This window comes from Prionailurus viverrinus, chromosome A1, assembly GCF_022837055.1.
Source record: "Prionailurus viverrinus isolate Anna chromosome A1, UM_Priviv_1.0, whole genome shotgun sequence".
NCBI classification, from domain to species: Eukaryota; Metazoa; Chordata; class Mammalia; order Carnivora; family Felidae; genus Prionailurus; species Prionailurus viverrinus.
In genome coordinates, this window is record NC_062561.1 from 72,731,962 (window position 1) to 72,744,866 (window position 12,905).

Below are 12,905 nucleotides of genomic sequence, written 5' to 3' on the forward strand. Positions count from 1 at the left end.
ACAAATAACTATATGGTTAAACGCCACAGCAATGGTCCAAAGTACAATACTTTGCTTATGTTATGTATCAATCTTTGAAGTGTATCAATCCCTCACCCCCACCTAGAGTATGATCCAAAAGAAAGCAAAGCATGTTCTTATCCTGAAGAGATGAAAAACCCTTCCCCGATTTATGGGGACGGATGTAAAGAACTACAAAAGCAGCCCCTTGTAAGAAAAGGATTTGTAACTGAAAACAAAAGACAGTGAAGAGAATCAAATTCCACAGGAGGAAGAATCAATTCCCTCTCCCCGGGATGATGTGGCTTGACTCTTCACCCTTAAAGAGTAAGGAAATGGACTAAGTGAAAATGCAGTGGGGTGGTAAGGATGCCACTTTTGGAAAGGTGATATGTTTTGAACACGAATTACTGATATTTGGAGGGAGAGAGGGAGAACAAAGCAAGAGAAGATGCCAGGACAGTCCACCAAGGAAAAGGAGTTTATTGGGCTTTATGAAGAGATCAGCGTAGAGGATAAGTCCAAAACATCCACAGACCAGAAACCCGATGGGACGTCCCCTGATGGCTTCCCAAGGCCCTAGGATCCACCCGCCATCCTATAGCCTTGTCTGCAGCAGGTGCAGTTTGTTAAGGAAGCGCCTTTATTATGTCCCATTGCTCAGACAGCTTGCAGATGCAGAATAAGCCACCTATTAAAAATATTCCTTCCCAGTTCCTTGGGAAGGTACTCAGTTAAGTGGATTGTGATTGTGACCACCCTCATGTAAACAATTCAGGCCTTTGCAGAAGAATATTTTTACATCATTTAATATGATAACAGAATATTTCACTGATTTAATACTGTTGGAATGCTAGCACTACCTGTGTGCATTCATTTGCTTGAAATTTACCAAATCCTTGCTGTGTATCTTAGGAAAAAAATAGGTAGATCCTGGGAAAATACTGTCCAGGATGGAGCAAAATACTGTCCCTGACTCCAGGACCATAAATTTGGACAGACATAGAGTTCGGAGAGCCGGGGATTTCCTTGGATAAAAGTCAAAGAACTCTGCTGCATGAGTTTAAAAATGGTATTTACTGCACCTGGAGGCAGGCTGGGGCGCGTCCCTGGGGCTTGTTGACATCCACGGCTACCAGCTGCCATCCACCAGCAGCGTCTTCATGGAACATCTTCAAGACAAAGAAGGAGATGAGTCAGAGACACTTAATATGGAACATCGAGAACTCCTACTTTATGTCTCCAGCGCTTACATTTTTTATGTTATCAAAGATGTGTCTTTTTATGGATTTATATTTAGAACATGAGTCATTCCAATTATGTTCATTTGAACACTGAAAACTTAAGTGAATAATAATCATAATGAGAATGATGGTAATCGCTAGCCTGAATTTATTGAGCCCTTGCTATGCATCAGGTCCTTTCTGCTTTATACATCCTTGGCATATAATTGCCCAAATATTCTTCTTGACTAGACTTTAAAGTAGGCATTTTATCCCCATTATTGGTTATCGATTATTACATATTAGACCTGGAAGAAAATGAAAATGAGAATTCCCAAGCATTATGTCCGGTATGATTTTTACTAGGAGTTGTAAATTTTTATCTTTATTTAGTGGACATTTCTCACTGAGCCAACAGAAAAATATTCTCTGGATAAATAATATAAGAAGTATGCATGTGGCACAGGGAATAAGGCTGGTGTTATTTTAATGGTAGGAGACTGACATATCACTTAGACTCTGTGAAATTATTTTAACTAGGCCAAATTAATCTGCTCAGCAGAATTTTATGTACATATTTATGAAGGGAAAAGTAGTTTCTTTTGCCTTAAAATACATAAGTGATGAAATCCAGAATGGTACAGGATACTAAAATCTGATATTTATTGGATTTGATATCTGGATTGTTGGCTGCCTAGTTTATTATCTTACTGCACATTCTAGTACCTCAAAAATTAGTCATCCATCAATATTACAGCCAGTGGGAAGACACTGCCCACTATTTCCCCACTAGTATATTTTCTTTCCAATTCCTTATGGGTTTGTGTGTAGCGGGAGGGGTGTGGTTGGCAGTGAGGTAAGTTGGGATTAACGATTTTTATTTTTCTAAGACACTAACTATAAGCTAGTTTTTTTTTTCCTGCCCAAGGCCATAGTTTCACACATGTAAGTAGACATTTCCTTTGCCATACTTATTCATGTCCTTGTGTTAGTCTGTGTTCAAAAGGGTAATTATCGATGGAAATATTAGCCTATGCAAAGGTCCTATACCTAAGATTCCTGGGAGCAGATCATTTGCAGAAAGACAACTTTCCCTCTATAAAATAAGTGACATAGTCAGGGACAAGTGCCAAAATTCACAGACCATATATGTATTTACCAGAAAACAGTTTTTCTAGGGGTGCCTGGGTGGTTCAGTTGGTTAAGCGTCCAACTTGGGCTCAGGTCCTGATCTCACGGTACATGGGTTCAAGCCCCACATCAGGGTCTGTGCTGACAGCTTGGAGCCTGGAGCCTGTTTTGAATTCTGTGTCTCCTTCTTTCTCTGCCCCTTCCCCGCTCACACTCTGTCTCTCTCCCTCTCTCTTAAAAATAGATAAACATTACAAATATTTTTTAAAAAAAGAAAACTTTTTTTAATCGTTGAATTGACAATTCTCTACAATGCCAACCTGCAACTCAGGAAAACGGTGTATCAGTTGTTTATGTCCTAGAATCAATACTTTTCAAAGACTGCATGGGGGGCTTTTTGCCAAGTATGCTACTTATTTTGAACTTCAAAACATATACAGAGAGCACCTTTCGTAGGACATCCTACAAAATATTGTTCCACATATGCTCAATTTAATTATCCCTTGAAACAGTACCCTGATTTATTTTTACATTATGCTATGTTCACCCCAAGGATAGCTACCATCTGTCTATATGCCACATGTGTATTTTTAAGTGACAAGATGGGGGTGCACATTTACCCAAAGATTCTTTGATCAAAGATGGAAGTTACAAATTACTTTGCTCAGGTGTCCGTGTACAGGATTCTGATTCCCTTTAGAATGAATTTTGAAAGGTATTCTTAGTGGTAGAAGCAAGCACATCCCCATGAATAGGCTCATTCTGAGACTACATACATTGGTTGAAATGCAAACCTTTTACGGTGTCTTTTAAAGTTCCCGTCAAAATTCTGGGTGTCTCCTTTTAAGGAGAAAAGACAAAAGCAATCCTGTCAGTCACTAGCTAAAAATCTTCTGTATGTGCAGCCTACGGTCTCTTATCATGACACAAAGGATCCCTGGGGCATAGATTTGCTTTGATCAGTAGCAGACTAGTTTTCTCTGTTAAATTATTTTTTTTCCAGCTGACCAAAATCAAATGAATCAATTTAATTGTTAGTAAAAGTGTTCTCTCAAGGTCACCCCTTTGTATAAAATGAAGTGAAGGAAATTCAGACATGTCCAAGGTTCCATTTGTCTTTAGTCCCCTGAATTATAAAACAACATTTAGATTGGTTAATGTGACAGCTATGTGAGGTAGACAACAGGACATCCCAAGCCAGGAACCCTCAGGGCTCGAGTCCTGAGCTGCCAGTTGTCCCTCCATATCCCTCAGTATGACCCTAGGGAACTATAATTTGTACATAAAGGTTAGGTACACGTTAATTGCCAGAGCCTAGCTCGAGTGTTTTTTGAGCACACATAACACAAATGTAGCCTTGTGTGGCCTTCAAGCTTAACAGTTTCGTTCTCCTCCAGGCAAAGTGAAACAAGCTTATCTCCACCATGAATCAGCGTAATCGGAAGACCACATGACTGGTGACTGGTGACAGGTGCTGAGGTGAAGCAGCTAAGGCATGAGAACAGAGGCCTGGGATGGAGAGCGGCTAAGCTCAGGATGTTTCCTACTAGCACTCTGTGCATCCCAGCGTCCAGCTCTGGGACGATACACCCACACTACTGTGGACCTATGCACGTGCTGTTTTATCACAGACCTATGGGTTTCCTGACCTTTAACCCAACACACAGCTGAGCATGGGGCAACCGTGACCCACGGCTAATAATTGTGCAGGTATGAAAGCCATCATCTCCATCAGAGCTCAGACAAACTAATGATTACTCCTCTGAAATTTTCCACATCATTTTCTCTTTGTTTTCCTGTGACATGTTATATTATGGTCCCTCCACAAGTCCTTTGGCATTATTTTTTTCTGTAATTTGTTTCTATGCTGTGAGTCGAAAGCAGACTGCTTTGTTAATAAAAACAATAACAACAACAACAACAACAACAACACAAACCCATTCAGTTCTCATCACCTGGTTCTCTTTTGCCTCTGTACGGTCCACATCAGAGGCAAGTCCTCTTGAACTAAGATATCAGAAAGCCCCTTCCTCATCCCATTAATATGTATAATTTTCTTTCTCAACACCAATGCTCCTGAAAAGTCAAGGGACCCAAAGACACCAACAGGTGCACTAAGCCTGAGATCCTCTTAGCCCTTCTGTGAGGATAAGTTACACAGAACCACTGCTTATGTTCCACATACTAGAGAATGGCAGGAAGTGGCTCCAGTTCCGCAAAGCTGTGTGCTTTGCAAAACAATAGTCATCTTTGTTTTATTCTCTTAATGCCTGTCTGTTTTATTAGAATTATAAACTAATGATGTAGTTAAAAAAATTTTTTTTAATGTTTTATTTTTTTGATAGAGAGAGAGCCAGAGCATGAGTGGAGGAGCGGCAGAGAGAGAGAGACAGAGAGAGAGAAACACAGTCTGAAGCAGGCTCCAGGCCCTGAGCTGTCAGCACAGAGCCCGACGCGGGGGTCGAACGCACAGATCAGATATCATGACCTGAGCTGAGGTCGGACACTCAACCGACCGAGCCACGCAGGCGCCCCAGTGATTTAGTTTTTACAACTATTCCACGTGAAGTCCTTGTGCACAGAGTTCTGCCAGATTTTGCAAATGTAACAGAATCGCAGGAAATGATGTCCCTCCTCTCCTCAGACACAAAAGCATCTGAGCCACTTGCCTCCTGGCTGGTGAGGGGCTGGGCGGGGCCTGCAGCCTGTTGCCAGGCAGCCCAAGTGATGTTTCCTGAGGCTGCTGCAGGAGCTCTGGTTGCCTAGCAACCGGGTCCTCAGCCACAGCATTTCTCTTAATGAAGGTTTTTCAGGATTCTCTGTGTGATTACCTCTGCTGAATACCTAGACGCATTACCTCTGAATTACCAATTTATTCCTCCTGATTAGGTATAATTTTGCATCAAAACCATTTTGCACAACTTTGTTCAAAGTCCCTTCCCATTTCACTTTCTATTAGAACTGCTAGCTGATTTGGTGGAGCTTCCAAACACGACTTTTCCAGCTGTGGCTTTATAAATAAGAGTTACTTAATAAGCATAATGTGGTTTTAAAGTCATTTTATTTTAGGTCATCTCTTAGGAACACTGAATGTAAATTCTGCGCTGAGTTCTTAGCTTTATGCTCTATTTAGTTCTCAACGTCTTATAGCAGAAAACACACCTTCCAGACGTTGTCACCTGACTTAAAAGACAAGCCAGAGTGGACCTTGAACTTTATTATATTTCATAGTTCCCTAGAAGAGATGACAGAAGAAATAAAAACTAGATGTGCTTTTTTTTTTACATCTGTGATATAACCTATATAACGTTAAAAAAATCTTTCATAAAAGTTTGAATAGTTGTTTGCCAAAATTGAATAGTATTAATACTATTTCATCTATAATGAATTGGCTAGTCAGTTCAAACCTTAACAACACCGTAAAGATGTTGCTTAAGGCTTTTCCAAATAATAGCATGTTTAATAGCATTTTAGCATGTAATTCATAAAAGCTCAATTTGAAGCTTTTCAAAGCCAGATTTGTACCTTGGAGGTTTCACAAATACCTTTGTCCACAGACTTGTATAATGATTTACAACGTTACATTAAATTTATCTTACAATTTAATATTAAAATAGTAGTCATGAGCATCAAAATAATTTCATGCTTGATTCAGGAATTTTTATTTTCTTTCTCTTATATAAAGATTCAAACTAGACTAAGACATATAATCTTCCCTTCCTTTTTCTTTTTTTTAAGTTTATTTATTTATTTTGAGAGAGAGAAAGAGTGACAGAGAGTGTGTGAGTGAGTGGGTCAGAGGCAGAGAAAGAGGGAGAGAGAGAATCCCAAGCAGGCCCCGCACTGTCAGCACAGAGCCTGATGCAGAGCTCGGTCTCACAAATGTGAGCTCATGACGTGAGCTGAAATCAAGAGTTGGATGCTGAACCGACTGAGCCACCCAGGTATCCCATCCCTTCCTCTTTCTAAACACACAAAAAAGAACCCCCCCCCCTCCAAATCCACACACAAAACAAAGCCAAAATTAAAAACAAAGACATAGGATCTGGACTACCCTCCTAGTTAATAACTGCCCTGAAGCTTTTAACCAAATTCTAGGGCACTCCCAATTTCTTGGGAGCATAGGGCTCCCCTTCTGAATATGTAGTGATTCCTCAAAAATCAGATATGCATTATGAGGTCTTCTTCATAATTTACTGTACTGTGATTGGATCGGTCTGAATGAAACATATTTCCTGTTCCAAAAAAAATTCTAATCCCATATATAAAGGCCATCATATTGGTTTTCGATCACATGAATAAATATTTTTAAAAACAGGAAATTCTACCATTTCCACTTTTATCTGCAAGTTCTCTGAAGACTTGTAATGACTGAATGAAATCAAAGGTATATAGTAAATGTGGGTTTTGTGCCAAACCCACCCACGGAGCTGATGAAACCATAGGTACCCTCACCCTATCACCCAGAAAAGCTGATGTGGTTGCTCTGGGTTTGGGCCTGTGCACTGGCATTGCTGAATAGCTCCCTCGGTGGGTCTGACTGCAGAAGGCACTTATCCCAGGGCTTTCCCACGTTCCCTCAGGGCCCACTGAGGGTGTGCCTGCGTTCCAGCGGGGAAAGGACATCACCCCCCATGGGTACCTGTGTGGTGGCCGTTGAAGTGGTGCTGCTTCTCGATCCCCACATCTGCTGAAACTGTACCCTGATTTCTGCAAATGTTTCAATGATGACAGCAATGAACACGTTCTGAAAGAAAATCCCGACCCGGATGAGAAAGTGTAGGGCAACGAAAAGCAAACAAAACATCATCAGAGGCTGTGGGGGGCGGGGGGGCAGACAGATTCCACTGGGGCCAGTTTCTATGGTACCTTCACAAGCCAGGCCAGGAAGAATATGAGCGTGATGAAGTAGAAGTAGGACCGCCAGCGGGGGAAGCTGTCAATGGCTCTGTACATGAGGAATACCCAGCCCTCCTGGGATGCAGCCTCATAGACGGTGAATATGCTGGTGCCTGTGGGGACACAGGAGAGCGCACCGACTTACAACGGGCTTTGGAAATGGGGAAACGCTTTTGAGAAAAAACAATCGATATTTATCCACACTCATTTTCTCAATGACAAAAGCTCTTCTAAAGGGACTCAAATAGCATGCAGTTTATTTTATTGTTCTTATTCTTAGGATTTTGACAAAGTTGTTTTTGACTTCGGGCCAGGGCCCTTTCATTAGCAATAAAATAACTTTATGTTATATCTGTCCCTGTTAAATGCATCTAAGAGCGTGGAAAAGGAAAGGAACCCTCAAACCAAGTAAGCTATAATAAAAAATAATGTGTGCAGTACAAGCTTGCCATTTGGGGCTTAACACTTTCAGTGTGCTGAAAGCACTTGTTATGGTTTTAGCCAAAATGAAATAAATTTGAGAACTGGGTTTCATCTGAAGTCACTTTCCCACAGGGACACTAAAGTACCTTAGGCTCCAAAAATTAATGTGACGGAGCCTGTCTTTGGATTCCATTGTGTTTACTGAACACCGAAATGTAAGGCAATAAATCATCAAATAGCACTCTGTATCTCCACTTCTGGGAGAATTGTCTCATTGAAAATACTATTGATGATGGGAAGAAAGAGGAGCGAACAATATGCAGGCAGATTTTTGCTGTAGTGAAGAGAACCTAAAATGCCATTCAGGGGAAAGACAGTGTTTGCCTTTCATGACATTATGAGGGATGTGTTATTATTTCCCCACTTTATAGATGGGAAAACTAAGGCACAGAAAGAGTAAGTGATTTATCTAAGGGTGCACAAATAATAATAGGGGAACTTGAATTAATGCAGTCATTCTGGAAAGAGGCTCTGTGATGATACCAACTGTGATGGTATCTTGCCTGCTGACATCTTTTCTGTGGTTTGTTTTCCCCATCTGTAAAATGCATAAATAATAGCTCCTAGTGTGGTGAAGATAATTTCATTTCTGTAAAACACTGACACACAGTGGATATGTAATAAATTTTAGGTACTATTATTGTAAACATTGAAAATAGTTGCTTAATAGTATTTTGTGAGAAAACACATAAGTAAAAAGTACTGTACTGAGTTAAAGTTGTTTGTAAAACACACATGATGCATATTGTTACTCACAAAACTGGTGAACATTTGCACCCCAATAAATGCCATTGTTATAAATATTATGGGATATAAAACCAATCCACCCATCTATGTTCTAATCGCACAGAAATTTAAAACTAGACTCTTTATACAATCAGATGTCCAAACTAAGAAGGGGGTTACTAAAGTTGGCTGATGGCCAGCTGCCTCTCTGAGCCTGTGAATGAGGGAAGAATAATTAGAGCATCAATGGACCAAAGCATGCAGGACAACAGAAAGCCTTGTGGTAAATGGAGACAAATGGGACATATGCAGCCTTGAAAGAAAAGCTGAGAGAAAGAAGGAAAGCAAATACTCATTGAGAGAATGCCTATTATGCTAAGTACTGTATATAAAATATAACGTCATAGAATCATATTTTGTGCATTGGAAAGTTGTTGCCATAACAACTAGTATTTGTAAATCCTACTTCGTTTTAAGGTTCTTTTACCTATTTAAATGCTCAGGAAAACCTCTGTCTAATTAGGCAGGTAGATGGGTAGGTGTGTGTAAGAGCTGGTATTATCCATCACATCCTTTTACAGAAAAGGAAACTGAAGGTCACTGGATAATGAATTTGCCTGGGGTAGAAAATGACAGAACCAGAAACTGAGGCCACACCATCAGTTACCAAGCCTTTTAAACTCTTTTCATCTTTACTATCTTACTTATATTTTCTCTTGCTCAAGACTGGGACTTTCCAAAGAGCATATTTTCTCCTACCAACCTTAATTTGAATGAAGTCCATTTTTTTTCCTGAGGGACTATGGTGGCTAAGGTTGTAACATACTGAGAAAATCATACAGGCAGATGATTTTTAAGGGTAAGATTCAGGGAAGAAAAGCATGCACAAAAAAATAAAATGCCAATAGAAAAACAGAAATGATTCTTTTCATTAATGATTCATACATACTAAAAATGTCCAAAATATTTGCTTTTGTGGACTGCATACGAAAGACAATTTTCACATAAAACAAGTAATTTATGTTCCTTATTTTCTTCTAGTTATTTGAACTACAACAGAAATGTGGCTACAAGAAATCCATTATGAGTAACTAGTAAAGCCTAATAGTTTTACCAATTGAGATTTATAGGTAAAATATGAGGACTGTCAATGTAAGACTACATTTGAGAGGAACACTGAATTATCCTTCTTCTATTTGTCCAGGTCCTTCAATATTAAATCTACAGGGAAGATGCTATTTGAAAGTAAGTAAAAATAACAGTATGTTCTTATCTCAAAGAGTTTCCTTCATTTTTTCTAATTTGACACACGCACAAAGGGAAAGAAGTAGAAACCCACCATGCGGCTCAAAGAGCAGCATTTGTTGATACAAAGAGATCAGACATTTGTGAAAATGTAGCTAAAACACTTCCCAGAACAATGCTGACTGTTGAGGAAGTGAACTCCCCTGGGTCAAAGGCTGGGAGGATGCACCTATCAGTTGTAGAAGCGAAGGCATTTGGATAGGACCTTCCTCATCACTTTTCTGCTGCTGACTTTGCAAAGTGTACGAAAAGAAAATCCATTGGAAAGATTTTCCGATTGTTCAACATTTAAACGGACAAAAATGGAGTTTATGAACATCTTATTTTCTCTGGGAAGTGAACAATGCTGGGGAAGAAGCCAAAGGTACCTAGCTCACACATGCTGCTCTCTGGTGCCTCCTGGTGCTTGTCTCTGGTGTGCTTAGCGGAGTCCAGTGCAGCTCTTATCCAGCCCAGCTCACCTCCATTGCCTTCAGGCCACACTGGGTTCTCAGGTCTCCCAAGGAGTCCTCCGTGCACCTGTGTCTCCTATCACACTTACTCCTGCTGCCTAGTTTATCTCCCTCACTAGCATTGACTAGCTGACTAACTTGGCGAGCACTCTAAGTTAAAACTATCTTTCACTTCTGTACCTGGCATTGATGAGCACTCAATTGTTGATAAATGAAGCCATTATCATGGTATTAAGACACAAAGGCTTTTCTCAAATATTTGCTTTTTTAAAAAAATTAATTCTTCCTCACTGTGATTATTGCACAATTTGGAAGCAAAGGGGATAATTTTATGATTGACTTTATGTTTTGCTGACTTTCAAAATTCACTTAAAACACATACACGTATGCAAATTTCAAAGTCCACACTACATATAAACAAGAAAGTCTTCCTGTATTGTTTGTGCCACCATGGAAAATTTCTAGAAAATACTGTATTTTATATATACAAAATATTTTCTAGATATATTCCAGAATACATTAAGTCCATTTTAACTATAGAACTAAACTTGCTACCTGAAAAGACCACATTTTGTTAAATGAATAATGATTCTACAATAGCATGTGGGGATAGAATGCATTCTCTTACTGGAGAACATTGTGGCCTGCTCCAAAAATATCTCTGTGAAGCTATTGGAATTGTACCACTTTCTTAGACTCCAAATTCTCAAAGCATAAATTCAAGTTGTATAAGAAACAAGATCACAACGACACTCAGCTCATCAATCCTCCTAATTTCATGCACCTTTCCTGACCTCTTTCACTGATGGTTTGAATTTAGTGGATAAGAAGACCTATTAGTCTATATTTGGAAAATAAGTTCCTGGGAACTTGCTATAGGCTATATATATTGAGACATAGCAGTGGATTTTTTTTTCTAGTTCTGAACAAAATTATATTTCCTTTGTTTTGACTATCTTTAATATTACATTTATTGCTTGGCTGTCTTCTGCTGACTCTTTTTCCATTAAAAAAAAGTGATGAATTGACTGTCTCCTGGGAATATTGACTATTGTTTATTCTAGTCATAGGTTACAAAATACCATGGAGTCATTCAACTTTCAAAGAACAGGGCCACAAAACTGTGGTGACAACTAATAATAAGCTACTAACCTGGGGTCCCACCATTAGACTCCTCTTCAAACCCAAAATATATGTGATGCTATTCTAATGATGGTGATACCCAATCCATTGTGAAAATAAAAGGTGGGGGGGAGTTAGAGTTGGTGATGTAAGCTTGAGACAGTTGAATAAGTAAATACATCAGGCTTTAGTCTGGACAATAACCTTTACCTTCATACTCAAAATTCCCAATAGAACCCAGAAAGTTCCTTTTAGGACCATCCATTCCATCCTCTCTCTCACTGTTCAAGGATCCTTGGGGAAATGTTCCTGAATTTTAATCCCTCCAGTGATAGAGAACACAGAACCTCTTGAGGCAGCCCCATTCCAGGTCTGACAACCCATCCCATTGGATGTTGGCTCTGGCTCGTTCCCTCTGGAATGTGCTCTCGGTTTTGCAAACCATAGCAAGCTACAGGAGTCTGGAAGTGGTCCCTTCACTTCCAGAGTGAATCATCCCTCCTTCTACAATCCTGCTACAGATACTTATTTTCTTATCTGGTCCTTTAATGTTCTCGACCTGCTGTACTTTTGATAAAATTGACCTGATTGTCTGGCTTCATTTCCCACCAGGCTCAGACTCTCACTTTTGGAGGGCACAGTGATAGTATTTTTGTTATTCAAGAACATCAGTTTCCTTCAAACTTATTCTAAGTTGCTCTTTCTGTTCCTCTGGCTGCCTTTGATAGGATCTCACTCTTTGAACATCAGCTGATTGAGTTTTCCTCTACTATAATCCAATTTGAGCATCCCCTTCAGTTGGAAGGGAAAAGAAAGTTACATGCTTCTCTACCACTACATTTGAATGTTTGTGATCAAAAAGTGCCTCAATAATCTGCTCTTAACAAGTATATTTAACTGTGGAAAGGTAGAATCACCATCCTAGACCCCAAAATGATGCTTATTTGATCAACTACAGTTGCAATGACTAAATATACAGTCCTGGAATGTGGTCCAATAAGTAAACACACATAAAGAGCTTGATCTTTGCATGTTTCCATTACTAAAAATACAACTCGTTCAAGATGGATTGTGCTCATTGGTGCTCATTTGTTTTGTCGTGTTTGCATTCATATAACTTGCTCTCCAATTAAATTGTTTTTTTAAACTCTAGAATTGCTCCATAGTATGATATTCTTAATAAACCACAAAAGTAATAGAAAAGAAGGGCTTTGCATAGCTTAAGGGGGGAATTGACTGAAGTCACTCAAAGGTAAGTTGTCCTGTCAGTTTGAACTGAGGTAGAATTCACTGGGTTTTTGTTTGTTTGTTTGTTTGTTTTGTTTTTTTGTTTGTTTTAATTCCTGAAGTGTCACTCACTGGCTTAGTTGACACTCTCACCCAGGGTTCCTCAACTTTGGCACCAGTGACATTTGGGGCTAAATAATTTGGGGGCCTGTTCTGTGCACTATAGCATCCTGACCTCTACCCACTAGATTCCAAAAGCACTACCAACCCCCAAGTTGTGAAACCAGAAATGCTTTCAGACATTGCCCAGTAGCCCTCGGTGGGCTGAATCGCCCCT

The 12,905-nt window shown here is 39.6% G+C and overlaps 1 protein-coding gene across 3 annotated transcripts in view; it reads right to left on the bottom strand.

Annotated features, from left to right (window-relative positions):
• NALCN (sodium leak channel, non-selective) overlaps window positions 1–12,905 on the bottom strand; it is a 300,348-nt gene that overhangs the window by 198,082 nt on the left and 89,361 nt on the right. For all 3 annotated transcript variants that reach the window (XM_047871039.1, XM_047871030.1, XM_047871050.1), the window contains exons 7-9: window positions 7,224–7,366; window positions 6,997–7,101; window positions 1,086–1,172 (exon numbers count right to left, since the gene is read on the bottom strand). In XM_047871039.1, coding sequence (XP_047726995.1) covers window positions 1,086–1,172; window positions 6,997–7,101; window positions 7,224–7,366 — 335 coding nt within the window. The remainder of the gene's footprint in view (window positions 1–1,085; window positions 1,173–6,996; window positions 7,102–7,223; window positions 7,367–12,905) is intronic.